General features: G+C 38.4%; 2 protein-coding genes across 2 annotated transcripts in view; both read left to right on the top strand.

The window, feature by feature from the left end:
- The first annotated feature begins 2849 nt into the window (after positions 1–2849).
- Positions 2850–11339, top strand: TIPRL (TOR signaling pathway regulator). Its single transcript, XM_019474766.1, has 6 exons — positions 2850–3025; positions 3859–3958; positions 5134–5265; positions 5679–5774; positions 6536–6598; positions 8325–11339. Exons 1-6 carry the CDS (start codon positions 2865–2867, stop codon positions 8472–8474), a joined length of 702 nt encoding a protein of 233 aa, XP_019330311.1. The 5' UTR covers positions 2850–2864; the 3' UTR covers positions 8475–11339.
- A 77-nt stretch (positions 11340–11416) lies between these two features.
- Positions 11417–12060, top strand: part of SFT2D2 (SFT2 domain containing 2) — a 9246-nt gene continuing 8602 nt past the window's right edge. Inside the window, exon 1 of the mRNA XM_009289804.2 lies at positions 11417–11475. Coding sequence (XP_009288079.1) covers positions 11417–11475 — 59 coding nt within the window. The remainder of the gene's footprint in view (positions 11476–12060) is intronic.

Below are 12060 nucleotides of genomic sequence, written 5' to 3'. Positions count from 1 at the left end.
TGACCCTCCCCAGGGTGCGCCGGGGCGCGGGGAGGAGCCCCGCGGGGCTGGGACCTCACTCCCCGGCAGCGAGGGGTTTGGGGCGCCTTGTCGCCTTGCGCAAGAAACAGACAACGTCTCCTGGGCGGGGGAGACGCTGTTTATCCCAGTAGCTCGGAGGTTTTTGTTCCCTCTCTTTTTGCGAGGGTGAGCTTGATTCTTTGGCTTGAGAAACTGGGATGATTTGGGTTACAGATGGTTTCCAGAATTTTGTTTTTAGTGATTGCTAACGGTTTTGGAGATCTGGACCTCTGTGAACTGAAGCCTGCTAATTAGAAGCCCGTTTTTCTTAATTACTTTTTAATGGTGATTAAGGTTCTTTTGAATGTGGTCCACAGACTGTCATAAGCTATTTCCTGGTAATGGCTATTTTAAGATAGTGGATTTCATTAAAAATTTATTATTTGCTCTCTCCTTGTAATTTCCACTCCTGTCAAGCTGTTGGAGAAAACGTTGCTGTGTCAGCATCAAGTACTTAAGTCGGATTCACCAATGTGGAACTGAACCGTTCAGCTGTGTAGTGCCATAGCTGACCTTAGTGGCAGCTGAATTTGACAGATACTTCTTGGTTTCAGTTTCTGGAATACATACGTGGAAGTCTTGTTAAATGTCCCTTCATTCATGTTGCTTTTAACTTTTCTGAGGGTAATTTGTTTGATAAAGTCCCATGTCTTGAAATGTTATGTGGTTTTTTTTTTTTAAATTATAGTAAACTATGTAAATGTTAAATTTTTTGACATAACAGCATTATACTTTTTTTTTTTTTTTTTTAAACTGGATATCTGCCTCAAAACAGGTAAAAACTATGTTCCTTCCTCCATCTTTCTCCTATGTTCAATGCCTAAAATAATCTTCTCAGACTGCTTCTGACTAATGGTTTTTTAGTTTTTGCAGTTACAGAAAAGAAAACTTGAATCCTGTGATTTAGTCATTTTTCTGTAATGAGGATTCAGGATCCAGCTAAGCTGTACCTGTGTCCTGCAGGGGAAGGAGGGCTGTTATCAGAGTATCCCATTTTATGGCGTGTTTGTGAGGACTTACTTTGTAGTATGCTACATCTTAAAAATGAAGATCTTTATTCTTAAGGTCAGGAGGATGTTAACTCTCCTCATTATCTGTAGACAAGAGAGAGACTTGAACTGCCAGTCTAGAAGCCAAATTGCCTGCTATACTCATCTTCTGATCTCTTCGGTTGCTTTAACTGTAGCTATTTTAAAATAAACAGTCACCTCTGTAATTTTCAGAAATTACCTTTATCTGTTTAGATGTTTTTGGGGGACACACAGTTTTTCAGAAGATGTTAAAAAGGCTGAAAAGTAAAGTTGCAAGAGCCGCAACACAAGCTTGAAAGAACACACAGGATTTTGCAGGGTAGGGAAGAGAAGTCCAAAATCAGCCGTTTACCTGTAGGTCTTGGTACCTAGCATGAGATCCCCGAAACAGTTCCTCCACTTCAAATCTGAAGGGTCAAGAACTATCCAGTTGCAGTGCTTTTAGTCAGTTTCCTTTTATAATATATTTCTCTTGGCATTTTGCCTTTTTTTGTTGCTTGGGGAACATCATTAGTATCTGTAGGCATTTTCTTTCTGGCAAATATGTATCACAAAAATCCCTTGGCAACCTCTGTGGAAAGGTGAAGGATTAAATGTGCCATAGCCAAGAACTCCTTTCTGTGCTGGAGTTGGTCTTTGCAGGTCAAGGGGCCTGCACATGATGAAATGGAAAAGTTCATAGCGTTGTTCTGCGTTCTCTGGGAAAGACGTAGTATCTTATTCTCCAGATGTACGAATTCGCTATTTTTTTGTTTGGTTAGCATAATGTTCTTTTGTATGCAGGGTTACAGAAATAACCACTTTTGTTCAGGAATGCCTTATTATCAATACGAAAGTTGCAATTAGGACGCTTTTTTTCCCTCCCCTCCTTATAATTAGTGTATTTACTAAAGTTTTCTTCTCTCCAGATGTCATGTATTTCTTTTTGATCTTGATAAGTAAAGTAGGTAGTGGTAGGGAGGAAAAGAAGTATATGAAACCTTATGGTAAATAAGGTCAGTACGTATATAAAGTGGTGTTACATTTGTGTATGTGTGTATATATAGTGTATGTATATACGTACATATGCATAATTAAGTATAAAGATTGATGTAAAACAAAATGTGAAATAGAATGGTTTGAGATTTTCTGCAGGGATCATGCTTATTTGGTTCATGCAGTACTTTGTTCAGTTGGGTCTGTGGCTATGGCTGCAGTTTTCATGCTTAGGGTTACAAATACCAGTATGTATTCTCTACCAGCTTGGGAAAGTAGTAGAGCATGGTAATGTCTTCTGCACTTTTCACATACTCTGCCAGAGTTGTTTTCAGCCCCTTTTTGTAGGCTTCTAAATTTGGAGGTATGGACCACTGTGTAGTGAATTTAAACTTGCTGACAATGAGTGCTCGTTCCTAAAACTTCTTATTTGGGCACCTGCCAAAGTAGTTCAAGGACCATCCAGGGATTTGCTACAACAGGTTGAAAGCTGCTACTTCATGCGTATCAGATTTTTTTTTTTGATTCCTCACATACAAGACTTTTGTACGAGCCTGATGGAGAAGGAATGTTTTAGGAATACTTCACTTCGGATCTATGACACTGCAATTCATGTCAAATGATTAAACTGGGAAAACAACAAAGTTTTGCAGAACATATTGGTGATGTGTCTTCTGAATTACCATGGTCTAAAAAATACTTATTCCACAACAAGGACTGCTTTCACTGAATTACAGCTGACTGATCTCTCTTCATGGGACTTCTATTTTTCTGTGCAGATTGGCTGATGAGTTACACATGCCTTCCCTGCCAGAGATGATGTTTGGAGACAATATCCTAAGAATACAGCATGATCGTGGTTTTGGAATCGAGTTCAATGCAACAGATGCTTTAAAATGTGTCAATAATTGTCAAGGTATGATCAAAGTGGCTTGTGCAGAGGAGTGGCAAGAGAGCAGGTACAGTATTTTATCACCAGTGGGCAAGTACTGGTGTGTTGTATGTGAAACTGTCATAAAGTAGTTAACAGACTGAACTCTTGAAGACCATGTTGCATTTGGTTCTACCGTAGATACAGTGTGTGATCACAGAAGTCACTTAGCTTTTCTTTGCCATGATCCTCCTATCTGTTAAATTGGGTCAACTATATTTTTCAGTTGTGTCTTGGCTTTCTTAAAATAAACTACGAGTTTAACATGGCTTAATGCTGTTTCTGTTTATTCAAACTCATAGGGCCTCGAGCATTACAAGATTGTGTTGCGTGGCGTTTCAAAGTGCAAAATGCTGTACGTGTTCAAAACCTTAGCCTTAGGAATATAGCAGAACAATTACCATGCATGAGAACTAATTGCACTGCATAGTATTTACAAAATTACTTGCAGAGCACCTAGAGAGAAAGCACAGAGAGAAATCAAAGCTGTCATGAAAACTAAGGCAAATAGCAGTGTTAATGATTGCTGTGTGTTATCAGCAGATTGCTTTCTGCCTACTTAAAGAAAAAATGATCTTGAAATACAAATTTTTCAACAACATTGAACTAAAATCTTTATTTTGACTCATAGGACGGAGATAGTGTTAGCACAGGAATTCTGGTAACGGTTTTCTAATTTATTATGGAAACATGTTGTGAAGGAAGCAATACTGTATGATTAAGTCTTGACATCATTGCAGCACAGACAATGCTGCTGGTTTTCTTCTTGGAGTGTGGGAATCGTAATACATAATCTTATGTGAAGTTGTCATTTTTTAAGAGTTACTACAAAGCGTGCTGTTTTCTCTTTCACTTCTTGAGGAGTGAGACTGAGCACACTAAGGAAGTTGTCAAGCCATACGATTGGACTTACACAACAGACTACAAAGGAACATTGCTGGGAGATACTGCAACATTAAAGGTAACCTTTTTCTCCTTGTTAAATGCTGATTCCATATTGTTTCAGTCAAACACAAACACTTTTTCTTTTAAAGCTGTCATTTACCTTTCAATAGGCTTCTGTAAAATCTTTCATGCTTCATAGTTTGTGACTTCAAAGTATAGTTTGGGCTTTTCATGTCTCTCAGCATGTTATCCTAATCAAATCATGGCTTATTTTAATAACTGTTGGGTTTTTTTAAAGCATTTTAGGATTATATAAAAGGGTGCCATTGTGTCCCTTAGTGAGGACTTACTCAGAAAGTAAAGCACATGGGAATCTTCAGTGCTTGCTGGATGCCCCTCTGAAGCCCTGAGCTCCTCACACACAACAGAACTATCAACTGTGTAGTTCTCAAGTACCTTTACTCTCTGTTGCTTGCCCATTTGTCTAAGCAGATACGTAGATCTGGCTGCTTTCAATGGCTTTATGTTTTTCTGCAACAGTAACTCCTCATATTTAAACTTGCAGGCTCTCCCTTGTCTTTATTTACTTTGAAATAAGACTGAAGTTCCCAGCTTCTCTTTACTGTATGCAGATTGCCTGCTACTAAGCAGATAATCTATATTAATTCACTAGGATTGCGTTAGTTATAGATCACTTGAGTTATTCTGGAATTAAAAGCGCAGCACAGTAATAAACGATGTCCCGTTGGCCCGTAGTCTTTAGGCAGCGGAAGTGTATGAGTGTATGTGGAGACCATGAGATGGAAAACATATAGGTACTTGATTTCCATGGAAAGGCTTTATTAGAATCCCGTTCAGGGTTCGTAGTGGGCTAGAAATGTTAAATGCATGGAATCCTGTTTATAACCCAGAACTTCTCATTTGTATGTTAAACACGAGGCACCTTCAAATGTTTTGAAATACAGAAAGTGAGCAGAAATGTTTGCAGCTGAAACCCTACTGAGCCTGTAGCCAGAGGGAAGTTTATTCAGAATTTTCCACTCTTGGTTTTTGCTTTGATTGATGGTTCCTCTTGGAAACTTTGGTTTTAATTTTAACTTTTTCTCTTAGAAATTTGGAATGTTTTAAGCTGAGTGCCCCAAAAGCTTTTTCCTTTCTAAAACTAGCAATTGTGGGATTTAAAAGATCAGGACAAACTTTATGTAGCTTGGCAGCAAATTGATGTTAACTGTTCTTAATCTTTTTCTTTAGGTTGTTCCTACAACAGAACACATAAATACAGAGAAATTGAAAGCCAGGGAACAAATTATGTTTTTTGAAGAAGTACTTCTGTTTGAAGACGAACTTCATGATCATGGAGTATCAAGTTTGAGTGTAAAAATAGTGAGTACTGAGAGGTGTATACAAGATGCTTGGTGACTCAGTTGGCTGATGTATGCAAAAGGCAGTCACTTTTTGCATGTTGTTCCTTCTGGGATTTAAAGTTTAAAATGCAATGTTCTTTTTCCTCGCTCTTAGAAATATAATCTTACTGGAAACTATGTTGTCTTGAAATCTTTCTGTCAGTTGCTTCAGGGAACAATCTTTTCCCTCTTTCTGCGTCCTGCCTAAGAATCTTTTAAGACACTGTCTGTCCTGCTGTCCAATGATAGCTGTAGCATATCAACAGCCCAAATTTTGACTTTACTACTGAAAGCTCCTCATACTATCTTTTGTTGTGAATATCTGATCTAGATAAGTGCATACTTAAAGTAAAACTTTGTAATATGCTGAATGGAACATTTTTATTTTTGCAGAGAGTTATGCCTTCCAGCTTTTTTGTGCTGTTGAGGTTTTTCTTGCGAGTTGATGGGGTACTTATCAGGATGAATGATACAAGGCTTCATCATGAGGTAAACCCTTATTCGCCATCATGAATGTTTTACAGATGCTCCCTTGCTGTGTTACTTTCAGAGAAGACCTGCTGGTATTCCTGTAGTTTAATACTGATGTTTGGGGGCATAGAGGTTACCTGAATTGAACTTTCAAGTGTATTTTATTATTATGGTGGTGCTGAAGTAGCAACCAAGTGCTGGATGCCATGGGGCTAGATATTGTATGAGCAGAGTAGGCTACCCCTCATGTGAAGTAATAATTTAAATATATTTGACAGACGCAGATTAGAGAGGAAGTACAAGGGGAAAAACAGGCGACAGTAAATGATATGATACTGTTCTTATCCTCGTCTCCAAGTAAATGTTTTTTGGCTTGTCCAATATATGACCACAAGTTTTAACTTGCAAATAACTGTCCATACTACATTTGAGTTCTAGTATCTCATAAATAATAACATAACAGTTGTGGTTTGCTTATTCTGTCTAGCTGTATTCGTACTGATGTAGGAGGTCTAGCTGAGTGAAGATTAACAATCATATTCAGTCACAGAAATTTTTTTTTCATGCCTGCATGCAGAAAGGTGATTTTTGGGAAAGGGAACATTGCAAATACCTTTCTCTGTCGTCGTGAATTTGAACGTACGTTTCTGCTCCCAGGTGAAAATCTGTGGTCAACCAAATTCAAATGCTTACTAAATTCAATGTATTTAAAATACTCATTTTGCACTGGTACTAGATGATAATTTTGTAATTAATTTTTGCTATTTTTTTCCCATTAGGCTGACAAGGCCTACATGTTGCGAGAATATACATCCAGAGAAAGCAAAATATCAAGTTTAAAGGTATTGCATTTTTTAAATTTTTTTTTTCTGTCTGCTTTTTAAAATTGTTTTATGGTCAGTATAGAAAATACTGTGTCTGTAAGTCATTCTTTGTTAGGTTTGGAATTGATACAGAAGAAAAACCTTTCTGCTTATGCAACGTTTATTTTGGTGACTTCAGGGCAGATTTGCATTTGTAAATGCTCAGATCACATGACAAGATACGGGATTGGGTTACTTTTTCTACTTTTGAGTTAACAAGATTTTTTTATTATTTTATTTTTTCATAGAACTGTTCAGCCACAAAATCAGGTAGTCCGTGTCCCATGATGCTAAATTTCAGGGCTGGTTGTATGCTTGCAAGTAGTATTAGGGGTTAAGATCTGTTTGGTAATAGACTCATTCGTTTTTTCTCAAATGAGTTTAATAGCTTACCTTAAAACCCTAGTAATGGCTCAGAATAATTTGTGGCACATTTGGAGTTGCAGCTGTTGATTTTTATTCTTGACCCAATACCTGATCTTGGGTATTCTTGTTACTTTCCTTCTCCCTTGTTTTTCCTTCACCTGTAAAAAGTGACTAATGTGTTGCTAACCTTCTGAGGGAGTATTTTTGCAAAATGCTTTTCTTTTTGAGGAAAGGGGCACTGTATCATTTCTTAACAATATGCGATCCCTATAAACAGGACTAAATCCAGACATGAGCTTTTTGATAGTTTCGTGGTTTTTGAAATATAAATCAGTGATCTAGGTTTTACTTCACCTCATGTTTAAAAATTACCATCTACGCTGTTAAATAATTTTTACTGCCCGTTGTTATAGAGAGGAAATGCACATGACTTTTCAGTTCCTTAGATCAGCTTGCATAGGTAAAGCAAAAAAGATTCCTGCTTCACTTAGGTTTGAAATAATTGAAACAGTAGTATGATTCTGTGTGTGTTAGGGGTAGCCAAAATACAGGTTGCATTTGAATAGCTCTGGATACGCTTCTTAAAGAATGTTGTTAGAAAGTTTGAAGGTCGTTTGCTCAGTATAGATTTCCCCCCCCCATCAAATGTCTTGTATGTGGTAAAGTTGCCTGCAGGAATCTCCAGGGAAAGATATTGATTAACTTACTGAAACCACCGAATTTCTTCAAGTATGAAATTAAAATCCAATGAGTTTTAGTATTTCGTATAAATGTCTGTGGTGGACTTCATAAAACTAAGATACATGTTGAGGTATAGCAATTATCGATAGCTAAATCTGAGCAGCTCCAGTGAATGGAGTTGCAATGGCTAGAAGACAGTAAGCATGGTATCCCTTGTGGCCGTCCTAGTCTCATCCAGAACTAGAGCCTCAAAAAGACTGTTTGATACATTCAAATGATAAATATATTTTTTTAAAGCATTGTAGCTGTTCATGAATGTCTCTGACTTTCTTACGCTTTTATAATCTGCTGTTTAAAAACATTAAATACCTTTCCTTAGCCTATTGAGCCATACAAGGAGTAGAATGCTCCTACATTTGAAGTTATAAGGTAAATTTTAATAATCATGCCTGACTTCAGGTGTTTCCCCCCCCCCTTTATTTTCCTGTTTTTTGTAAATTTTTTTTTTAAAGCATTGTAGCTGTTCATGAATGTCTCTGACTTTCTTACGCTTTTATAATCTTGTTTTAAAAAACATTAAATACCTTTCCTTAGCCTATTGAGCCATACAAGCCCCCCCCTTCACTGACTTGTTTCATGTAAAATTTTTGTTTCTTAGCACGTTCCACCTTCCCTGTTCACGGAACCTAACGAGATCTCTCAGTATCTACCCGTAAAGGAGACAATCTGTGAAAAACTAGAATTCCCAGAGAAGCTGGAGCCTAAACCAGAAGCATCACTGGAAACCATGTGTGTTAAGTCTAAATAAATGTGACTTTATATGGACTTGAAGTAGACTGGAGATAACGTGATCATGTAACCATTGCCATGGGGGCTGTTTCACTACTAGTGGAATAAAGAATTTGGCTAATTTTTCTGTAGCCCTGAGAGAAAACATTTCAAGCAGGTTTTGCTAATGGTGTTTTTCGTTTGTTTTTGTTTTAACCTGTATCTGGAGTTAATGATAGACTGGTGGTGAGTTACAGTTTTCAACGGCATTGGAGAGACTCTCACAATTAGGAGTCTGGGTTCCGTTTAGTTCACCGGTTAGGCAGGAGTATTGTCTGGACCCTCCACCACAAACACTTCTATGAAGGTTTTGTTATTGCTGCTTCAGATATTAAGAGACTACTGGAGTTGTAAAATTGGCATGCTTTTATTTTTATTGAGAAATCATCCACAGTATAAAAAAAAAAAATTTCCTTTGCATTTATTTTGAGCTGTCAGTCCTAAACTACACATTTTGTTTGGTTTCCCCTACTGTGAGCTGATAACCAACTAAATTACTTTTTCGAGTCTCTGATCCAGACTCCAACCTCAGAATATTCATTTCATCTGAGGATAGGTTTAAGGAGAAAAAAAAAATTGCATTTGTTTGACACTGTATAAAGGTAAAATTACCTTATTTGTGAGGCATTAACTCCAGAGCAGGAGAAAAGCTGGAGGTTAACAGAGACACACACTGGTAAGTCTCTTCACAAATACTAGTTTAATCTGATGTCAGCCAGATTTCTCTAGGCAGTTCTGGAGACTATTACTTGGGGTCTGTATGCTGCTACAGTCATGTACTGTATTGGAAACGCATTGTACTGTATTGACCTTCTGTTGGACATATCGGATGGTGCCCACATGTGATGGTTATACTGCCCTGACAGTCAAATTGCTAAATTGCAGAGTGGCTTAAGGCTGGGGAACAGAGGGGTGTTTAGTCTCTAATCCCTAAAGGATGCTGGTATTTGCAGCTTGAGAAACAAGATCCTATATAGCCTTAAAAGGATGCTAACATGTATTCCAGATACGTCATTTTGGTTTATTTTTAAAATTCTTTAAGTTCTGATATTAATAGAAGTGTGACCACATGTATAGTCATGGTTTTAACTCAACACTTTGTAGATTAAACTTGAAATATTTGTAATGCTTTTGGAAATCCTAAATTATGTTAATGTTTTGGCCTAAGAATGGGGCAGCTAACAGACTTGTCGAGGTTTACTGCTCACACTCGATGAAGTGCAAGAAGCAAATGACTAGCGAAAAGCAGGCGTTGTGGTTTAAGGTGATCGCAGATAAGAATGCATACACATTCTGATGTCTTGGGAGTTTTTGTTTAAAAATCTTCATATTCTACACTGCATGGCTTAATAGAAACAACCCACCCCAAAACCTGGTATTTAACCAGGTCTTTTGAGAAATGGTTTTCACTTAGAGAAGGCCCTAAGGTTTCTAGAAAAGTCTGCTGCCATCCAAGTGACTGTTTTCTTAATAAAAACAAACAACACACTTCGTTTCACTTTTATTTGAGGCAGCCTGGTCTAATGAATTGATCATAAGGTTGAAAGGCAGGAACTAACTGCAGTTTTTCCTGTGTCACTGATTTACTCTAACCACGGGGAAGTCACCTCCCTGTTCCTCAGTTCCCTGTATGTAAAAATGAGAGTTAATACATGCCTACCTCACTGAGGGTCTGTGAGGATCATTTTGTAAAAAGTTATTGATTAGAATCTTTTTTTTTCCTGAATACACCTTCAGCCTTATCTTTGGAATCCTTTGGAAAGGATTACTGCAAAAAATCTTACAATCCATAGGATAAAATGAGTGAACAGAACTGAAATTAAACAGTCTCTGAAAGCAATTATTATCAGCTGGACATGATCTGGGTGACTGAATTTATGGCCACTTTGAAACAGAAGTGAGGTCCTCTGTATTCCCCATTAGAGTCCTAAATTCTGTTGGCTTTTTTCATCTTCTTGCACTTGTTTCCTAAAGATTTTAGTGTCAGGATGAAGAAGGGGCTGCAAATGAATGCAGCATGGAAGTGATCAAAATTCATTTGGTAATAGAAAATTATTTAGGTCCACTCCAGTGATAGTGGGATATGGGGAGAGAGTGAAAAGGAGGGGAACAACGAATGGGGGTGAAGAGATATTTTGCTGGTAGAAGTAAATTATGGCACTTCTTTTACTCTAAGCATATATTATTTTACATGCCTTAAAGGCTTATAAAAACACACTTTAAAGCCGGTAGTGACTGAGAGGAGAGTTGATGTCATGCTAACATGAAGGAAACTATATCTGCATTAGTTAATTAAAATTGTGATTTGGGTTTGGTCAGTGATGCTAACATTAAGCTCCACTGGGCTAAATTATAGTGGGGGAGGAACCCACAGAATTGACACCTAGCGTTGAAAAGGGTGCTCTGCATGTTTAGCTTATACTGTGTATTTTATCTTGTCCATCATACATACTAATTTGTGACCTGTTGATAACAGTTGTCTTGAATGGACTTGAATCCTGGCTATATAGATATGTGATATCCATCGATTTTGGGTGCTGTGCATTTAAGTGGAACACACATGTTGGGGAAATCACAAGAACATGTTTAGGAAGTTACAGTTACTACAAAGTAAAACTTGGAGCACTTGGTGACTCTCTCATACCACACAGATTATCAAGAAACAGTAGTATAAACTGATGTACCGCAAGCTCTCTGGTACAAATTTTCCGCAGAAAAGTACCACTTTGGATACATAATTTTAGGGGGAGGGAGCGGGGTGATTCTCCAGCTGTTTTGTGGCAAGTTTAACATGTGGCAATTTATATTCTTTCTTGTATGTCGCTAAATAAAATGTACCAAACATTTTATAGTTCTGTTTTTATCTGAGCAAAATAAACTGAAATAACTACTCGGTGATGCTGAATTTTGCATGCTAGTAAGATGATGCATCCATGTGCCTTTGCCTGTCGTCAGACCACTCCGCTAGTTGTGAAAATAAGGTGAGAGTTTTTCAGAACAGGGGAAGAGCCGCGGTAGCGGCAGCAAAAGGAAATCTGTATTGCAATTTCTGTGAGCTTCGCTATTGCCAAGTAATGGATTCAAAAGTGGTGGGAGGAAATAGGCTACAACTAGAGAAGTAAAACTGGCAGCGGGTGTGGACTGTAATTTCTGAAGTCTGGAAAACACTGGGACAGTTTAGATGTTGGCTGTGGTATGTTTGGAAGAGTAAGAAATGCCTGATTCTTAGGGAAAGTGGGAGTGTTTGCTGTCTCTTAAAAAAACCCAAACCAAGCCTATAAATGACTATGAATATAATCTCTCAGCCACGTGAACCTTGGAATCGGCGCTAGGCTGATCTTTCTTAATCTCACTGATGTGGAAGGTTTGCAGTACTGAAGTTCGTGCACCTGCTCCAGGAGAGGTGTCGCAGGACGGCTGGAGCGCCCGGGGGGGGCAGCACAGGACCAGCCACGCCACTTGCAGGACCTGCGTCCCCTCAGCGTCTCTCACCCGACCCCCCGTGACGGCGGAGCACTGCCTCAGGAGGCGGAGGTGCCCCGGCGGGCTGTGGCTCCCGGGCCAGG

The sequence above is a fragment of the Aptenodytes forsteri genome, unplaced genomic scaffold (genome assembly GCF_000699145.1).
Source record: "Aptenodytes forsteri isolate BGI_AS27 unplaced genomic scaffold, ASM69914v1 Scaffold61, whole genome shotgun sequence".
Lineage (NCBI taxonomy): Eukaryota > Metazoa > Chordata > Aves > Sphenisciformes > Spheniscidae > Aptenodytes > Aptenodytes forsteri.
This window is presented reverse-complemented; position numbering and strand designations above follow the sequence as displayed.